The 19,363-nt window shown below is 36.4% G+C and overlaps 1 protein-coding gene across 5 annotated transcripts in view; it reads right to left on the bottom strand.

Annotated features, from left to right (window-relative positions):
• Positions 1–4,676, bottom strand: part of LOC143020759 (protein ECT2-like) — a 45,508-nt gene extending 40,832 nt beyond the window's left edge. For 2 of the 5 annotated variants that reach the window (XR_012965931.1, XM_076177490.1), the window contains exon 1: positions 4,366–4,676. Coding sequence is in view for 3 of the 5 variants with exons in the window: in XM_076177490.1 (XP_076033605.1) it covers positions 4,366–4,402 (37 nt within the window). In the remaining 2 variants the exon portion in view is untranslated. Of the gene's footprint in view, positions 1–2,059; positions 2,299–4,365 lie in introns of those variants that run through there. The other 3 variants (XM_076177488.1, XM_076177487.1, XM_076177491.1) reach the window with 2 other exon arrangements.
• Positions 4,677–19,363: the final 14,687 nt, after the last annotated feature.

Raw genomic sequence — 19,363 nt, forward strand, 5'->3', positions numbered from 1 at the left:
CCTCCACACAGTGTTTTCATTTCAAATGTTGGAGATTTATGAATTTTACAGATTTAACATTAATAGAACTATCTGTGAACCTTTAATTTTGTTCTGATGAATGTCAGAACATTCATTTAAGGTGTTGAATATCTGAATCATTAAAGGACCTCAATTAAATGAGATCCCAATTGAAGTCTAGACCCTCAAGCTATGAACTATTAACACATAATGATATGTAACACAATGTATCCCAAAACACACTAATCTACTTGTCTGAAGATAGCAACTGCTGATAACTTATACCCACAAAGCAACTATCTGAAACAATAAACAGCAAAAATAAACAGGTCCCAGCTAATTTTAGCCTTACCTTCTTTCTACATCCACATGTATCAAGACCTAGAGTGGATGATTAAGATAGTGGAGGTGAATATTCTTTGGTATTGCCATTCATAACAATAGTATACAATCAACATTATATAGAAGAAACAATTCATTATACAGGTGTGTAGTACTTTAAGTACATCTGTGACAGCTCTGACAACAGATGCACATGTGTAATGTTTGTAATATATTATTAGGCCTACACATGAACAGTGTGAGCACGCATTAATGTCGAAATATTCCTTCAATGTGGAGTGATCATTAATATTAATAAAATGAATACCATGTAAAGGTATACAATAATGCAAAAAAGCAACACACACACACTTTAGTTTTTTCTGATTACATGAGGGTATCATAGCTATCAAAACACAACCATATCCTAAACAAATAATAACCAATGGACCACCTGTGTCACACTGCCTTGGGTCAAAAGCAATGCATCAGGACAGAGTTCTTCCATGGCAGTCTGACAGATGGAACTAGTTTAGCACCATCACTTCACTATATGATGATCCTCTTTCATTCACTCAAAATGACATAATAATAATCAAGATCTTGACCTGCCAAAAATTGATGTACTCATGATGGAGGGGGTACAATGACTAAGATTAAAGATCAAAATATCCCATCTATCTATATACCAAGGGCTTTTCCCCTCTTACAAGGAGGTAGTCAAGTCAAAAGGCATATACCCACTCCCATCCAAAACATAACTGCATAAAAAAATTATAAATAACACTTCAACAATGTAAGTCATTATATGCTTTAGCTATTATAACACCCCCAATAACTATGGTAAAAATAAGAAATATAACAGCAGTATGGTGGTAGTGTTCTGTTGTAGAGCAGATTCAAAATGACAAAACAGAATAAACAGAATATTGCAACATCAAATCAATGAATAATAAAGGCAAAAACATAATTATCTGCTACACCCACTATTTCATTCTTTCACTTAACATCACGCCATTAGATATCAACTTTCCCTAATATGAGATGCCTCCTGTTTTTAAACTATTTGCTTTGTTGTAACCAAGATTCCACCCTTCAACCAAGTAAAGCACCAGTAATCAATGATAGTCCTTAACACATAGGACCAGTTGAACTGACACTTAGTAGTCTGTCAGATTCAACTGTATTTCTTACCCCTTTTCACAAATGGGGACTTAAAAAGTGGCACCACAAATACAACCACACACCAACAGCTGGTTTATTCACACAACCCTCCCACCTCATCCACCCTGGAGTACACAAAACAGACCAGAAAAAAATATTTTCAGGCAACATCAACTTATCATCCATTCACAACTGCTCTCCACCCACACCTATCTCTTATCATCTCCCTTCCCCGTTTGACAGAAATCTACCTTGCACACAAGGTCCTCTTCACTCTATCCATCCCATTCTTGGTGTTACCTTCAAGTTATATATATCCACATCTGCATTTCACACTCTTTTTGCTTGTGTTTGATCACTCACGAGTCTATCCACATCTGCCTTTCATACTCTTTTTGCTTGTGTTTGATCACTCATGAATCTATCCACATCTGCCTTGCATACTCTTTTTGCTTGTGTTTGATCACTCATAAATCTATCCACATCTGTCTTTCACACTATTTTTCCTTGTTTGATCACTCATGAATCTATCCAATCTGCCTTTCACTCCTTTTAATTGTGTTTGATCACTCACGAATCTATCATTTTCATGTGATGTTCTATAGGGATTATTTTGGTTTCCGTATGCAATCTTCTATAGGTTGGTTCCGTTACATCCTGTTATCATTTTCAGTGATTTATTTTGTATCATTTGTAGTGGTTCTTTGCTGTGAGCCATGCCACAGAAGTGTGGCCAAATGTGGAATGTGGTCACATGGACCAGAGGGTGTTCCTGCCTCAGAACACGAAAGGTCCAGTTTTGATCCCTGGTCAGTGCAGTGCAAAAATATTTTCATAACTTTCCAACCCCTCTCCACAATGGCAGACATGTGGTTGATTAGTCTCGCATGTAAAGATATGCTAGCACCTAATCAATGTGGTTGAGCTGATTACAATGATTTCTGACTTCATTCACAACCACAGCCATTGCAACACACCAAAGAAACTTCACATACAGTTCTCACTATACATAAGGATGTGTGTCCTCAGACAGTTCAGGTATAAATACACAATAATACAATGTATACTACCCAAAATTTTCAAAAATGATTTGTTTACCCTCCAATCAGACAATCCTGTTTCTCAGGCTTTGAACAAAGCCTTCTTCATATCCCAATGTAAATTTTTTTTAACCATATATATATTTTTAAGCTTAGTCACAGCAACACATGTAAAAAAAAAAAAAAAAAAAAAAAAAAAAAAAAATCTTTTTAAATTCTAGGGTATGTCTTATTTCCAAATTGTTGATTATATCATTCATATCTATTTTTTTCTGGAAATCAGTCTAGTGTTGCCATTCTTCTTGATATATTGGCTGCTCAATATTGTTTGTTATTGGCAGTATATATTTGTTATTCAAAATATCTTTCTTTAATTCTCTGCACTTATAAAGTTTACTGAAACACCTCACACACTGCTGCTCATTTGGGCAGTATCTAACACGGTGGCCAAAATATGTACACTTAAAATGGTGAAAGATGCTTTAAGTTTAACATAGCCAGTACTTTATATCAACTACACAAGGCCTTAAAAAATCTATATACTGATGGGAGTGAATTTTTCTGTAATATATCTCATCACCCTTAGCAATACTTGTCAATATAGCTAAAAAAAAATTAAATGATCACTTTCTTTATTTCTTTTATATATAATAATTTAAGGTTTAAATTTTTAGCACTGTTCCTCTAAAAAAATATTAAATTTCTTTTACAGTTCAATTTCTAATGTGTTATACATAAAATTATAGCACATTAACTGGATATTTCCAATGTTTTTCTTAACTTGTTACCCATAATTCTTAAAGTTGATAATTACTATTCAATATAATAATCTAAAACCACTCATCAACGTAACACACCTTAAAATACGTCACCACTCACACCAATGCAGAAACCACGAACGGCATTGCCAAAACACTTTGCATAAAACCAAACAAAGAGAAAATAATTTAATGGTAAACCTATCAAAGGTTTTCCTAACAAAAAAGGAGAAAAAAAAAATCAAACATTTATAATTACTAAACTAATACCAATGTAGCCTAAAGTTCGATAGACTGGAAACCTGGAGCCCCATGACGTCTAGCAATGGTCCTTAACTTAAGCCCACAAATATCAACATCCCTAGAATCATAGCAAATTTATCTACAAACTGAAAGTATTCTGATATATTCGTAAGTTAGGTTTTAAATTAGTAAACTAACTACATATGACATAGATGCACAAAACCATGAATTCAATTATCACTAACGAAGTACTAACTGAACTAGCCTACAAAAGTCCCATTTTGAGTGTTATTTTGTTTTCCCTGAAGATTATAGTGCTACAATTTGTTTATTGCTTGTCACTGACAGCTTCCATACATCTGAACAAGAATTAATTCTTCTGATATTTTGTTACAATATCATATTGATTTAATCAGATCATAGTCACCATTAAAATACCTTTCTGACCGAGAAGAGGAAAAGGGTCCTCCTACTGAATTAACCAAGACCCAAGAAAGAGCACCAGAATATCAATTCTTTACTTCTACAAGTAACAACAATGACCTATTTGTTCCTTCCCCTTTACTTAACATGTTTACCTCACTACTCAGCATTTCTACGCATACTCCTCGTTCAGAACTGGAGGGCTGAATGCATTTTTATTGTAACTTAAATCATGTAGACCACCTAATTGGTTCCGTGGTCTGTGTATCCCGTGGAGGAACTTCGTAACAGCCAATGGGCCACATATCGCCAAGGGACTACATCAGCTTGGCACTTCATCTAGTTTCACTTTTTACGTTCTTACTCCATATGTAACCATACACTATGAACTTTATGTTTTTCTTTAGCTTACTCACCGCTAACCAGGATGGAGGGCATCGTAAGTTCGGCCATTGTAATCCAGATGACTATTGTTTGTAAGAGCAGCGTAAGAAGCTCGCTGAGTCCTACAGGTGCTCGCCAATAGACCCTCAGCTGTCTCTCTCTTGTTTACACACAAAAATAGCCTGAGCCAGTCGACATTTCATTCAACCAGATGCTACACACTCTCGTAAAACCAGATATATTACATTTCTTAATTTTCTTTTCCTCTATGTGAACAAAATTACAAAAAATAATGCACTATGTTTTCCCAATCTCGACACTGCCATTTAAAATTTCGTTGGTGTGACGTCACGTTCTACACAAACGAAAATGGAAACAAGTAACGATCGTTGATGCGCATACACCTGTATAGACGTTAAAAATAACTAGGCCTTCTTGTATAATCAAGAATCAATTATAGAAATAAATTAATTCTAATTCCAAAAACATGATATGGTTTAATTATACATTTTAGTTGTATGAATTGGAATCTCCTAATGTTTGATACACAACCACAAAATCAGTATGTAATACTTTCATGTATAGTTAGAAATATTTCTTATTTTACCAAATATAAATACAAACATTAACAGTAACCATCTCTTTCGGTAAGACACATTAACATGATTATTTGACATTTCCATAATTGATCCCTGGAGATCCAAATGTTTCGGCGTAAAAAAAGTAAAAGTGTACCGGTCAGGGAAGGCAATAACCTTGTGCTTGTCTTGATACGTAATGGCAGACTAATATTATTGAGCGTTATTCTAATCGAATGCAGATGGAAATTTCAAATATACCTCTCCCTTATAGATATTATGTTCTAAATGTATTTCAGATGATGGACTAAAGTGGGAAAGTTGTTTTTTAACGTGAATGATCGATTAATTGATTGGTTGGTTGGTTTATTTTTTTGTTTTGATGTATTCAATTATGTTTTATTTCATTACGTGTACGTTTTTCTTTGTTTTGTTTTTATTCTGATACATTTTATTTCTTGTTAAAGGCGAATCGTCAGTCAGAACAAAATACATAAAGAACCTCCACTGTAGCAGAGAGTAGACTGGTCGAGGGCAAGAAGTTGTAACCTTGGAGGAGGACAACGACAATCAACCAAGCCATTGTCTAGCAATTAATGCCACGAATACAACGGTCCTCCAAATATCGCCCTCTACGACCTCCAAAGCTCGTCCTCCAATCTTTCACCTACAAATCCCGCCCTCCAAACTCCGACCTACAAATCTCGTCCTCCAAACTTCGACATCAAAATCTCGCCCTCTAAACTTCACCCCCTAGACATTGGCCTCCAAATGTCGTCCTCCAAATTTCGTCCTCCAAACTTCGTCCTTCAGAAGATTACACGAAAGAGTGATTGTGTCTACGACATTGTCTGGGGCGGAGAATTGGAATTTAAGCAAAAAGAAGTTTAAATTTGTTTGGGAGTTATCGTCGGGTTGCGATGATAGAATTAGAAATAAGGAGGTGAGGAGGAGTTGGGAGACAAGGCTGATGAAAGATCATTTGAATGGTTTGGGCACATGGAGAGAATGAGTTAAGAAAGATTAGCAAAAAGAGGTGTGGAAGGCAAAGGTGCGTGGAGTGCACTTGAGTGGACGACCGAGGATGAGATGGATAGATGTCTGTTGAGCAGGAAAGGAAGTAGGCAAGAGATACGTGTGAATTGACGCTGCTCGAAGGGATTTCTATTCTCTGTCTACTTACTAATGTTACTATTATTATTATTATTATTATTATTATTATTATTATTATCATTATTATTGTTATTACTATTATTATTACTATTATTACTGTTATCATTATTATTATTACTATTAAAATTATATTATTATTATTATTATTATTATTATTATTATTATTATTAGTATTATTATTATTATCATCATTATTATTATTACTATTATCGTTATCATTATTATTATCTTATTATTATCATCATTTTTATTATTATTTTATTATCATTATCATCATTTTTATTATTATTACTATTGTTATCATGGCTGAATGGAACTGTCTGACGAGAGAAAAACTTCAAATATGAGAGAAGAAAAGAACAGGTTTATATGCGCCGTCATCCTCTTTAGCGCGTTGTCTCGTGTGTGTGTTTATATATATATATATATATATATATATATATATATATATATATATATATATATATATATATATATATACTATAATGAAGTAGTAGCTTCTGTCTGTCTGCCCGTTTGTTTGTTCACGAACTCCTCCTAGGGTTTTGGAGATAGACCCCCATAACCATATATATTCTGATACCCTATCACTCCAGGTACTTGGATAACTATATTTCATTTAAGAAAAATATTTTGGTTAGGGTTAAGGGTTAAAGTTAGGTGGGGTATGGTTAAGTTAGAGATTATTCACGAACTCCTCCTAGGTTTTTGCAGATAGACCCTTGTAACCATATATATATTCTGAAACATTATAACCCAAGATACTTGGATTACTATCTTTCATTTGTCTGTCTATCTGTCTGTTTGTTTATTTGTTTGTTCAAGAACTCCTCCTAGGGTTTTGGAGATAGAACCCCATATTACCCCAGGTAATTGGGTAACTATATTTCATTAAAAATATTTTGGTTAGGATTAAGAGTAGTTTGGTGGGGTACGGTTATGTAGGATTATTCATGAACTCGCAGCAACGTGCAGGTAATTTGGCTTGTGTATATATATATATATATATATATATATATATATATATATATATATATATATATATATATTTGTGTGTGCATATACATGACATGTATGCACATTCATACGCACAGAAAATTAAGATACAATAAGCGAAGGCAATTAGTGTGCCATTAAGCGACAAAGGTTTAATGATAATAGGCGACAATTAAAATTTAATGTCAAGGAAGGGAGAGATTCAAAGCATAATCACTTCCATAAGTTTCAACACAACGATTTTTGTTTAAATATGATATCCTCCTAGCCACGCACAATCGCGAAAATTTCACCCCAGTCAATTATATTTTGTTTTCAATCATATTGGTTCCATTTTCTGTTGACGGTTATAATGTCGATATATTTTATTTACAACTTTATGGAGGCAGCTGTATGATTTAATGTTCCTTATTTACACCTTGAAATTTGTGTTCATATATTCAAATGTTCGCTCTATTTCTTGTGCAGAGTTCAACCCAGCTCCACCCTAAATTCTTTCACTGTTACACCCAAATTCAGCAATAAAATATTTAGTTGGTCATGTATTCAGCATGATTTGCCTTATTACCCTTCCTATCACATTGTTTGTAGAATAATTATTTTTCTCTTTGTTCTCATCCCTTGGTTTGTATACTATTACTTGGAATAATTATATATTAAATTCGAACCTGTTTTGTCTTCTGAAACAGTCTGTCGACTAGAGCACAGTTATACGCATTATTGTTATGATACAGGCTATAAAATCAGAAAATAAAGTAACATTTAAGATTCTTAAAATATATTGAGTTACTTAGTTTCATTCCATATCTCAAGAATTAGAGTCAGAAAATAGAATATGGAAACGGACTTCATGAAGACTTCTTGGGCATTGGAGACGTTTTGGGTGGAGACACATTGAGCCGGATTCTTCCAGTCCTGCATCGTGCATCGACGACTTTATCATGGTTTTTCATTAATATATAATATTTTATTTATTTGTTTGTATATTCATTTATCCATTCAATTGTGAATTTGTTTATTTGCATAATTATTAACAATTTACATTTTTATTAATTTGCTTTCAGTCGCGTTTGTGATAAGATGTATGTATATATGTGTGTGTGTGTGTTTACCTAATTGTAGTATACATGAAAGGTGCAATGCTCGTTGGGTCCCGTTTCCTATTCTCTTATTTGTGATCATACCTAGCATGTGTGTATAACTTATAAGATATACAAGTATACCACACCCGTACACAAGTACACGAAGTGCACAGACTCGCCCGGCCACAAGCTGCCTTGAGTGATGCGGGTGCAGCTTGTCCACAATACAAATAAATGGATTCAACAACATGAACACGTACACACGCACGCACGCACACACACGCGCAGCCACAAACTGAAACAATACATGGATTTAAATGTAACAAACGTGACTGGATAATAAGGAAATTTATTAATTTAAAGAAGGTATAGTAAATAGAGAGTATGGGACAGAATCCCACGAAAATTGTTCCTTTCTGGTGGGAGAGGGGAGGGGGAGAGGGTAGGGGGAGGAAGGGTCAGGTAAGGTCAGGTAAGGGCAGGTCATATTAGCAGCTATTACGAAAATGATGACCTAACGTGACCTTCCCCTTTTGAGGGTACATGCATACATACATACATAATTATGTATGTGTATGTCTTTACCATATACATACATACATACATACATACACGCATACATATACACATACACACACACACACACACACACACACACACACACACACACATATATATATATATATATATATATATATATATATATACTACATACATACATACACACATACGTGTGTGTGTGTGCGTGCGCGCGCGCGTGTACTTTCCCGCGTGTTTGAGCGTGAGGTCAGCATAACCCATAGATCAGACCATATATGAGCTCTCATTTGGGAAGGTAATGGCTGTCGATCACGAGTCGAACACGTGATTCAAGACCGTGGTGAATCACATACATACATACGTACCTTTCTATATACATTCTACGGAGGTCCGGGTTCGACTCTCGCCCGGGGCTGAAATAATATCAGCATCGCAGCGCTGAGGGGTGTTACTCCAACTCTCGTGGGCGGGGAGTTGGGGGTGTGTGTGTGTGCAAGGTCATAGCATTACCCATAGATCGGACCTACGAGCTCTGAGCTCTCTTCCAGGAGGGAAATAGCTGTCGATCACGAGTCCAACACGTGATCCAAAGACCAAGTGAATACAAGTGAATACAAGTAAATACACGCATTCACACACACGCATACTCACACACATCCACAAACATACATAATACATACATACGTACATACACTCGTGGCGCAGTGGTAGAGTTCCCGGCCGCCACTGCGCTGTGAATCGTTACTCCAACTCTCGTGGGCGGGCAGTTGTGTGTGTGTGTGCGTGTCAGGTTACAGCATTACCCATAGATCGGTCATATATGAGCTCTGAGCTCTCTTCTGGGAGGGAAATAGCTGTCGATCACGAGTCTAACACGTGATCCAAGACCATGATAAAGGCACGCACTTGCTTCTCACCTTATCAACACTCATTTGATTTCCTCTTCATCTTAGTTAATTGTTTATATCTACTCGAAAATGCTTAGAAGTATAATAGAGATGACGAAAAATGGACAGAATCAGAAATACGCAAATAAGGGAGGAATTTGGAATAACGTATTATAGGAATCGTAGAAACAGACTTAGGTGGTACGGACATCTAATGCAAATGTACCTAGAAAGGTTGCCAAGCGACATAGAAGCTAAGACCAAAAGGGGAAGCGTTGGAAAGAAGAGGTGAATATCTGCATTTAGTTGAACAAGAGGAAATATATCAAAATAGAGAGGAATGGAGAAAAATCGTTGGGACAAGGCTTGCTAACTGACAGGGATTACCTTACAAGGCGTCAGGTAAGAAAGTGGATATCTACTTTGATATCTTTCACTGGATCTCAGTCGTAACATTGTATATTCATATAATAACAATTATGAACTGTTATCGACAAAGATTATTTTATGAAACGAAGTTTCCGAAATCAACTTTAGCAATAACACAAATAACAAAAACACGCCTCTGTTGCATAGATTCTGTCTTACTATGTAATTTTATTTGTCTGTATTATTATTTATTAATTTGTTTATTTATCTACATGTGTATTTATATGTAAAATTTCATATTTACTCAACGTCGACTCGAATGTTGTTCACTGAAAAGAGCAAAACTCGTTTCGCCGCGCAAGACGTCAGGCGACGTTTGTTTGTTTTGAATTTGTCGTCGCCTTCTGTCAAGTCGTGAATCCGGTTCTGGGAATAAAGACGTCACCAGTTTATTGCGAGGATTTTTCGTACCCTTTCGCTAGGCCACTAGAGTCTTATTGGTACTTTTCTATCTGTTGCTAAGTGAATTCATTCACTATGTATTCTTTAAGACAATTCTAATTTCCACTCAAAAATAATACTGATCACTGCATTCCTACTATCAGTTATAATGGTATAATTGCTCACAATATTATAGAGAACACGACAACTGCTCTCAAGAATCTAGTAAACATTTTATATGTTATTTCTTCAGATATTAAGAAAATGTCCTCATCGCTGCATTTGGCAAAATAAGTGGCTAACATACTTATCCGATTTAGAAATCGCTTATCAAATAAGAACACATTCATTTCAACATCTTATGATATTCCACGTGAATTTTTGCTCATCAAAACCCCCTTTACATATCAGAAAACGTGAATCTAACAAATTGTATTTCAATTTCGATATTTTCTAATATATCTTATTTTATTATCGAATGTACCTTTTGGTCCATATTATCTAGGTCGGATGCGAAAAAATCATAATAATAATAAATGAATAAGTAAAAACTATAATAATGTATATAACAAATAAAATACATAAATAAATGCATAGGTATAGTTAAATAATAAACAAACAGGTAAATAGTAAATAATAATAAATTGACATAACTAATAATAAATGAGGATCAGGCAAATTATAACAAAACAAAAACAAATTATATAAAATAAATGATAATCATTACAGTATCTTGCTTAGGTGTTTATCTAAATTATTCTTAAAGCTTTGAACTGAACTACATTGCACTGCCTCTGCAGGAAGTTTATTCCATTCATTAACTACACGGTTGACGAAGTTGTTTCTACCCACTTCCAAATTGAATATATTTCCGGACAGTTTGAGACCATTGTTTCTTGTCTGATTGTCATTCAATGCGAAAATTTTGTCACTTTTGATGTCATTTCCATTTAGAATTTTAAAGACCTGTATCAAGTTATCTCTGAGTCTACGTTTTTTTTTAGGGAAAATAGATTCATTTGTTTTAGTTAATTTTTCGTATTTGGGTCACCAGATTTTTCAAATATTAATGTGTTGGTTTGGTATTGCTGTAGCATCGTACCATTGTGTTGTATATTATACTTACGTATTGCTCAATTGGGAGTTGTATATTTTCCCTCATTGTATTATCAATTATTATATGTATTGTTGAACATTAATTTCATTATTGATTGTATTGTCGATTATTATAATGAATGTAATTTTATGTACCAGTATGTTGGGAGAACCGCCCGCACGAATTTTCCCGCTAGCCCAGGGCTTGGCATCAGATTTGCTTGTAGCCTGAAAAGTGAGAATACGCCTCATTTGTCTCTCGTGTGAATTTATAAAATTGTGAATTAATACATATGATAAAAGTAGCTGCTTTTATTGCCATTGTTACGCTTGTCTTACCCCCACGTAGGACAGCCAAATGTTAGGCTGGTCTTGCCCCACGTTGGGCAGCCAAATGTTAGGCTGGTCTTGCCCCACGTTGGGCAGCCAAATATTAGGTTGGCCTTGCCCCACGTTGGGCAGCCTAATATTAGGTTGGTCTTGCCCCCCGTTGGGCAGCCAAATGTTAGGCTGGTTGAAGGCAAACTTTGATGAAAAGAGAGTTAGTTTTATCTAGCAATGAATGTTGGGCGTCAGTGGGGGGTAGGTGAGACGGCGAGGGAGGTGACGACTGTATTTCAAGTTGTGTCTACAGGCGATCTGCTTGCGAGGAGGGGGGAGGAGGTGAGAAAGCAGGAGCAGCAAGCCAGGCGCACGTATGATACTCCGAGGCGATCTGAATCTTCGGTGTCGTTCCATCTATTATGTACACGGGCAGGTCATGACCCGTGCTCCTAATTGGCATAAGGTCAAGTGTGAGGCGAGGGAAATCTGACGCAAAAACGTTCTCAGGCCGCTGACTCACGTAGATGGAGGGTATGAGGCGGGTATCGCACGTGAGTTCCTTCAAAGGGGCTTTGTGGTGCTTTACGTGGCAGACCCTGACACATGTTAGTCATCCTGGGGCCCCACGAGCGATTCCCTTGGGGGGGGGGGGCTCAGAGGTCAAATGTCGTGGGCAGAGAAGAGGCTAGGACCGGAAGTGAGGACTACTGACTGTTTGTCGTTTTTCCACTAAGATGTAAACAAGAGTCGTGTGAATAGTTATCGGTATGGCTATTTAGTGAGATATTGTACTGGATGCACAACTAAAAAAAAAAAAAAAAAAAAAAAAAAAAAAAAAAAAAAAAAAAAAAAAAAAAAAAAAAAAAAAAAAAAAAAAAACCGCTTGGTATCTGGGCAATAGAAAAATAGTATTGTTACCATATTTATCGGACGCGTTGAGGAACTCTCCCCGCCCCACCATGTGTACAGTGTGCCATCGCATTTGCCAAAGGTGTTAAAAACCCGTTTAGTGTCACATTAACACTCCGGGTGGGGTACTCGTTGTGTTGCAAGTTTGGGGATCACTAACCGTGACACAGATGCAAGCTTGTAATACTTACGATAATGACGTTTTTTAAAGTTGATATAGTTAATTTCTTCAGTATCATCCCACATTTTTTTTTATTCCATTCTAGTAATAGAATACTTTATTCATCTTCATGTCACTTATATTGTATGAATTTTTTTTTCATCAAATGCTGCTATTTTCTCATTTAAGTCTGCTACCTCAATATCTTATAACAATCTTCCTCTTTATATTAAATTAAAGACATTAAGAGTTTTAAAAGGAAGGTGAAGGCCTATCTGTTTTTTATGTTATGACAGGAAGATATTAAATGAAAAATTCGCTGTGATTTGCTATACAGCACCATCTTGGCGGAGCGGAACTTGCTAAATAAGAATAAATAAGTAAACAAATAGCACGCTAAAAACAAATTAAACATAACAACAAGCACGCAAACTGTTTATACCATATTATTTTCTTATAGTTTACTTACCTATTTTTATTATTTACACCTACCGCCCTGTCAACTAGCTATTTTTGAATATGTGACTAGGGTTGTTGTTATTAATGACTTGTGTCGCTATATGACCTTTGGGAAAAGGGCAAGAAAGAGTCGCGTCTCGATATGACGTCACAGTGCGACACGGTGAAGTGACGGGAAATAAAGTAATTAATATCCAAGTAATAACGAGTTACAATCTCCACGACCTAGTAGGTTACAATGAGTTTTGAGCATCCGTCGCCTGGTACAGCGAACCTTACTGACATCATGATAATATACTAAAGCAGAAATATTCTTACGTATAGTCATGATGATCGAAATTCATAAATTAATCTGTACAACTGTGAGGTGCATTTTAGCCCACAAGCATATTTCGTGAGGAACTATCACGTACCCAGTTTGTAGCGTTTATGAAATGCATTTGTTGTCTGCTCTCACGTAGCTGCCGACCACAAGGGAATATGTATTATGTTCCTCATTTCTGGGGTGTGAAAAAAAAATTGCGTCATTTTAAGAGTACATAAATCAGTCATAAATTTATGTAAATGTCCTTGTTGCCCACGGAGTAAAGTATGAATAAAGAAGGAATAGGCAGTCGGCAAAACAAAACAAAATAACTCCTAATGCGAACTTTTTTCGAAGACAATTTTACATTACGGTAATCCTCGTGCTGTTGCACGTCTTGTGAAGAAAATGGATAAAATATTGAAGTCAAATCCCCGTACTCACTTACAATTTTGGTTTTATAGATGTGTACTGTTAATCAAGAAAAAGATATCCAAATTATTTCAAACCAGGCTTGCAAAATTACACAAGTTTTGAAAAAATTGCTTAATCGAAATTTAATGAAAAATACCAATAGTTTACGGTCAACCCAATTTATGTAATCATATCATAGATGTGATATTTGTTTATAAATAACTGAGTTATTTTGAAGTTCAGCACGCTATTTTCACTGCTGTCTTGTGAGAGTCTAGCATTTTTGTTTGATAACTCTATAGTTTGTTAACAGTATGCCATTCACTGGACATTCTTTTGTATGTATGCACGAGCTATGGTCTGCATTTTGATAATAGTGATATATAGAATGCTGCATTAAAACATTAAAATTTAGTGTTCCTGTTTATAACGTAATTGGTGGACTGACAAAATGATCATCAACAAAGGAGGATCATGCTGACAAGAGACCTTTTGTTCCATATATATTCACACACACTGAATGGCCCCCAGTGCAGATCTTAATTTTTTTTTTCAACCACATTAACTTTTTATTTTTCATTCCATGTCATCACGAACGAGACTGACAATGCGCTCGTAGGAGACATATACGGAAACTGATACGAAACGAAGCCAAGGGCTCGAACCTCAGCTATAGACGTATCAAAGTAACAGTGACTATCCACTGTGCCATCAAGAGCGTTATAAGTTCAGTACAATTTCTTATATTTGTATGTTCGAGCCACATACATATACACGAATTTTGTGCTCAACCCACCCCTGCTATGATGGTGCAATGGTAGTGTGTGCGCGTGGGCAAATGCTATTCACACACACTGAATGGTCCCCTGTGCAGATCTTATTTTTTTTAACCACATTAACTTTTTACTTTTAATTCCATGTCATCACGAACGAGACTGACCATGCGCTCGTAGGAGACATATACGGAAACTGATGCGAAACGAAGCCAAGGGCTCGAAGCGCAGCTACAGACGTATCAAAGTAACAGTGACTAACCACTGCGCCATCAAGAGAAGTATATGTAAAGTACAATTTCTTATATTTGTATGTTTGAGCCACATACATATACACGAATTTTGTGCTCAACCCACCCCTGCTATGATGGTGCAATGGTAGAGTGTGCGCGTGGGCAAGTGTTATTCACACACACTGAATGGTCCCCAGTGCAGATCTTAATTTTTTTTTTCAACCACATTAACTTTTTACTACCATTGCACCATCATAGCAGGGGTGGGTTGAGCACAAAATTCGTGTATATGTATGTGGCTCGAACATACAAATATAAGAAATTGTACTCAACTAATATCTTTCTTGATGGCGCAGTGGTTAGTCACTGTTACTTTGATACGTCTGTAGCTGAAGTTCGAGCCCTTGCCTTCGTTTCGTATCAGTTTCCGTATATGTCTCCGACGAGGGCATTGTCAGTCTCGTTCCTGATGACATGGAATTAAAAGTAAAAAGTAAATGTGGTTGAAAAAAAAAAATCTGCACTGGGGACCATTCAGTGTGTGTGAATAACATTTGCCCACGCGCACACACTACCATTGCACCATCATAGCAGGGGTGGGTTGAGCACAAAATTCGTGTATATGTATGTGGCTCGAACATACAAATATAAGAAATTGTACACATCTTACATTTTACTCGATGGCGCAGTGGTTAGTCACTGTTACTTTGATACGTCTGTAGCTGAGGTTCGAGCCCTTGGCTTCATTTCGGATCAGTTTCCGTATATGTCTCCGACGAGCGCATTGTCAGTCTCGTTCGTGATGACATGGAATTAAAAGTAAAAAGTTAATGTGGTTAAAAAAAAATATATATATATATATATATATATATATATATTTTTAACCACATTAACTTTTTACTTTTAATTCCATGTCATCACGAACGAGACTGACAAATAAAATAGTAACAAATATAAATAATGATAAATAAATACGTAAAGTTAAATAATAAACAAACAGGTAAACAGTAGCCTAAATAATAAAAAACAACTGTTTAGAATTAAAATCGGAATCGAACAACTTGAACTAATAAACATCGTGATTCACAAAAACAAACAAACAAACAAACAATCAAACAAACAAACGTGCGACATTGCACAGTACCAATGATAATTCAAATTTTCCTCCGGGGATGGTATCATGACGCTACTTCAACAGACAACAGCTGCCTGCTGATATAGTGGCGAGAGGAATTGGATCGTGATTGTATTTTTTGTCGGTCACTGAATTTTACTTATGAATAATTGGTTTGTTGTGCTTTAATTAATTTTTGAAGCAGGGATATTGTACTGTATTATGAAAAATAAAAAAAAATTCACTCCTGAAATAGGCCTTTTATTCGGCGACATTAATCGATAAGAACACCATCGATTAGACTTTATTTCGTCATATGCCCAAAAAGTTTTCCTCCATCGGAAGAGCACGGTGAATGAAATAGGCTTTAATTTGAACGAGACCCCGTGTTATCGCCTTTAGCTCCATAATTCAACCGTAACTAGAAAAACATCACAAGATATAATTATCGAAAGGAAGGTGAGATAATAAAATGTACCGTTGAGGCTAAATAATTATTTATCCTCGGAAAGCTGCGCGTGTTCGTGTTGTCTTCGATTTTTAAATTCGAATCTCGCCATATTCTGCATTGAACTTCGGCTGGAGCATCTCTCCCGTCGTCACAGTACGTGGACAAATCACACAGACAACGACACAACCTCCAGAAACTGTAAAGCTGCACATCTGTTTACCTGACGATTGTGATTGTATGTTAGTGCTGCATAGGTGTAAAGGGAGGGAAAATTCCAGGTTTCGTGCTCAGACCTACTTCAAGGTTAGTCGTTCCAAGGTTTCGAAGAGCTTGTGTTCATATATCCAGTGGCTCAGGGTAAACAGACATAATGTAATGATATTTTAGCTGTGCATTTTAAAATATTGTATGATTTAGTGAACCTGCTCGCTTGTCCTTTCGATTTTTTTTTCTCTAATAACTGTGGCACATGCACTGGGAGGCTCACACACAACCCGTACACTAATGCCGACAAATCCCATTTGTTAAACCGGAGGATAGAACCTTGGTTACTCTACACTTGGCAGACTGTCAATGCTTGATTTTATCCCAACATAAAGGTACAGGAGGAGCGTTCCAGTTCTATATTTGCCTGCCTCGACGTCAATGTTCGACACATCAATTTCTTTCTTTCTTGGTGTCATAATAAAGTAACGTCGGGATATTTCTTTAGTTCACGTAATCTTTACGATGTGTAAGGATTTTTTGTCGTGCTCTGCCTTGTATATTCGACGCGGTGAACGCGTCTCCTTACCTTTGAACATATCGTTGTCGATAATAGTACACAAATTTGTACACTAAGTACAAACAATACACTTTAGGTACTCGTCGGTACTTTATTACGGACCTCAAGGTATTTGATTAGTATAATTTCGGTCGACTTTCGTTTTTTTCGAAATGGAATTATATTTGAATGCACCAACGGATGTCTGTTTGCTCGCCCATCTATACTAAAGAAGTCGGGAGAAGGACAAGGCTGAACAAAAAAGCTAGGTATACTTTAAGTGCAGTGGAATAAGGTTGATTAACTGCGTGATATTTAGATATAATGTAACAAATCCAGTATGTAAACTAAGATTCATTTTGTTCAGGAATACACCCCCTCCACAGAAAATATGGCTATTGCATAACAGTCGAAACGGTTACTTTGACCTATGCGCTTGGATAGTAGTGCGAGACTCAAGCTTGCGACTAGGATGACTGCATGCCTCTGATTGTGCTACCAACATACCAAGCCCTGTTCACACTAACGGTTTCAACCGCCATGGTTTGAGCCGCGACGGATCAATTACGATATAAGTCAGTGGAGGCGTTCTTATAACTGAGCACTTCTACCGTCGTGGTTTCTGCGGCTAGTGTGCACAGGGCCTAAGTATCAGGCACTTAACTTGAGAGACGAAGACACTCAGTCAAACCTGCAACTTGGACACAATCATGGTAAGATTTGCTTGATGGTTTGTAATGGCAGAGAAACGTAAATTCGGTCGTTTTGACGGCTAATCCTGTATCCGAAACGCCTTGTTACGGATATAGCGTTAGTGCAAACTTCAAGTTAAATTAGCTTAACTGGCAATATGTTGACAGATGTTTAGTTTGGAGGCAAGTTTACTAACTTTCCGTTGACGCTGGACAAGTAGAGGGATAGTTTACAAGTTTATCTATTTATTCATTTATTTTTATTCCTTGTTACCCCTACCAATAGAGGTACAAGTATTACAGTAATACAAAACACATGTCCTGAATTCAGTTTATTTACTTTAAAAACAACAGAACAAAATAAGAACACTAGAACAAAATGTTCCCATCGCAGTATTGCCATCTTCGGAGGATCTAGTTTGCCGGATCTTTCAGTGACGTCATGTCGCACAGCCCCCATGAATGATCACACTCATGTGCCCATACACTTACAAGCAACCTGAATCCAGGACATGTATTTTGTATTACTGTAATACTTGTACCTCTATTGGTAGGGGTAACAAAACCTGTAAGCATAGACATAACCTCGTGGCAATTAATTTCTTGCTCTCATTATGAATTTCCTGAGTTATGAATGTCACAGATAGGGGGCCAGATAGGCGCTCACTGGGCTATTTTCCCTCAGACTGTTGGAGCAGATTTGCAACTCACAGCTTTCGAGAAGGAATCTCATATGCTGGAGGGAAATAGTTTTCCCCTAGCATATAAAATGACATTCCATGTATTTATAAAAAAAAAAAAGTATATATATATATATATATACATATATATATATATACATATATATATATATACATATATATATATATATATATATAAATAATAATACGGCGGAAAAAGTTCTGGAGGTGGTCGGTATCGCCGATTAATCGGAGGTTGGAGGGAAAATAGCCCAGTGTGATAATCCGTTTAACCAGTTCTGTACCGCCCACCTTGCCCCCCGCCCTACCCATACTCATTCCCGAAGTGGAATTGAATTCCTAAAATATATTGCGAGAAGTACAAATGTGAAGTTCAGATTACGGATAAGCTTTTCATGAGGTAGAACGCTCGTTTTTGCACTGTAAAATTATCTGCACGAGGGAGGAGCGTCCACAGGAATAGAGCTAACAGAGCATTAGGTTTCATTGATGGGACGGTTACGATTTAAAGTGCAAAGGTAATTATCAAACTCATCTGGCGTTACTAGACCCATCTTTGACTACGCGGTACA

The sequence above is a fragment of the Oratosquilla oratoria genome, chromosome 40, assembly GCF_046742065.1.
Source record: "Oratosquilla oratoria isolate Oo_2021 chromosome 40, ASM4674206v1, whole genome shotgun sequence".
Taxonomy (NCBI): domain Eukaryota; kingdom Metazoa; phylum Arthropoda; class Malacostraca; order Stomatopoda; family Squillidae; genus Oratosquilla; species Oratosquilla oratoria.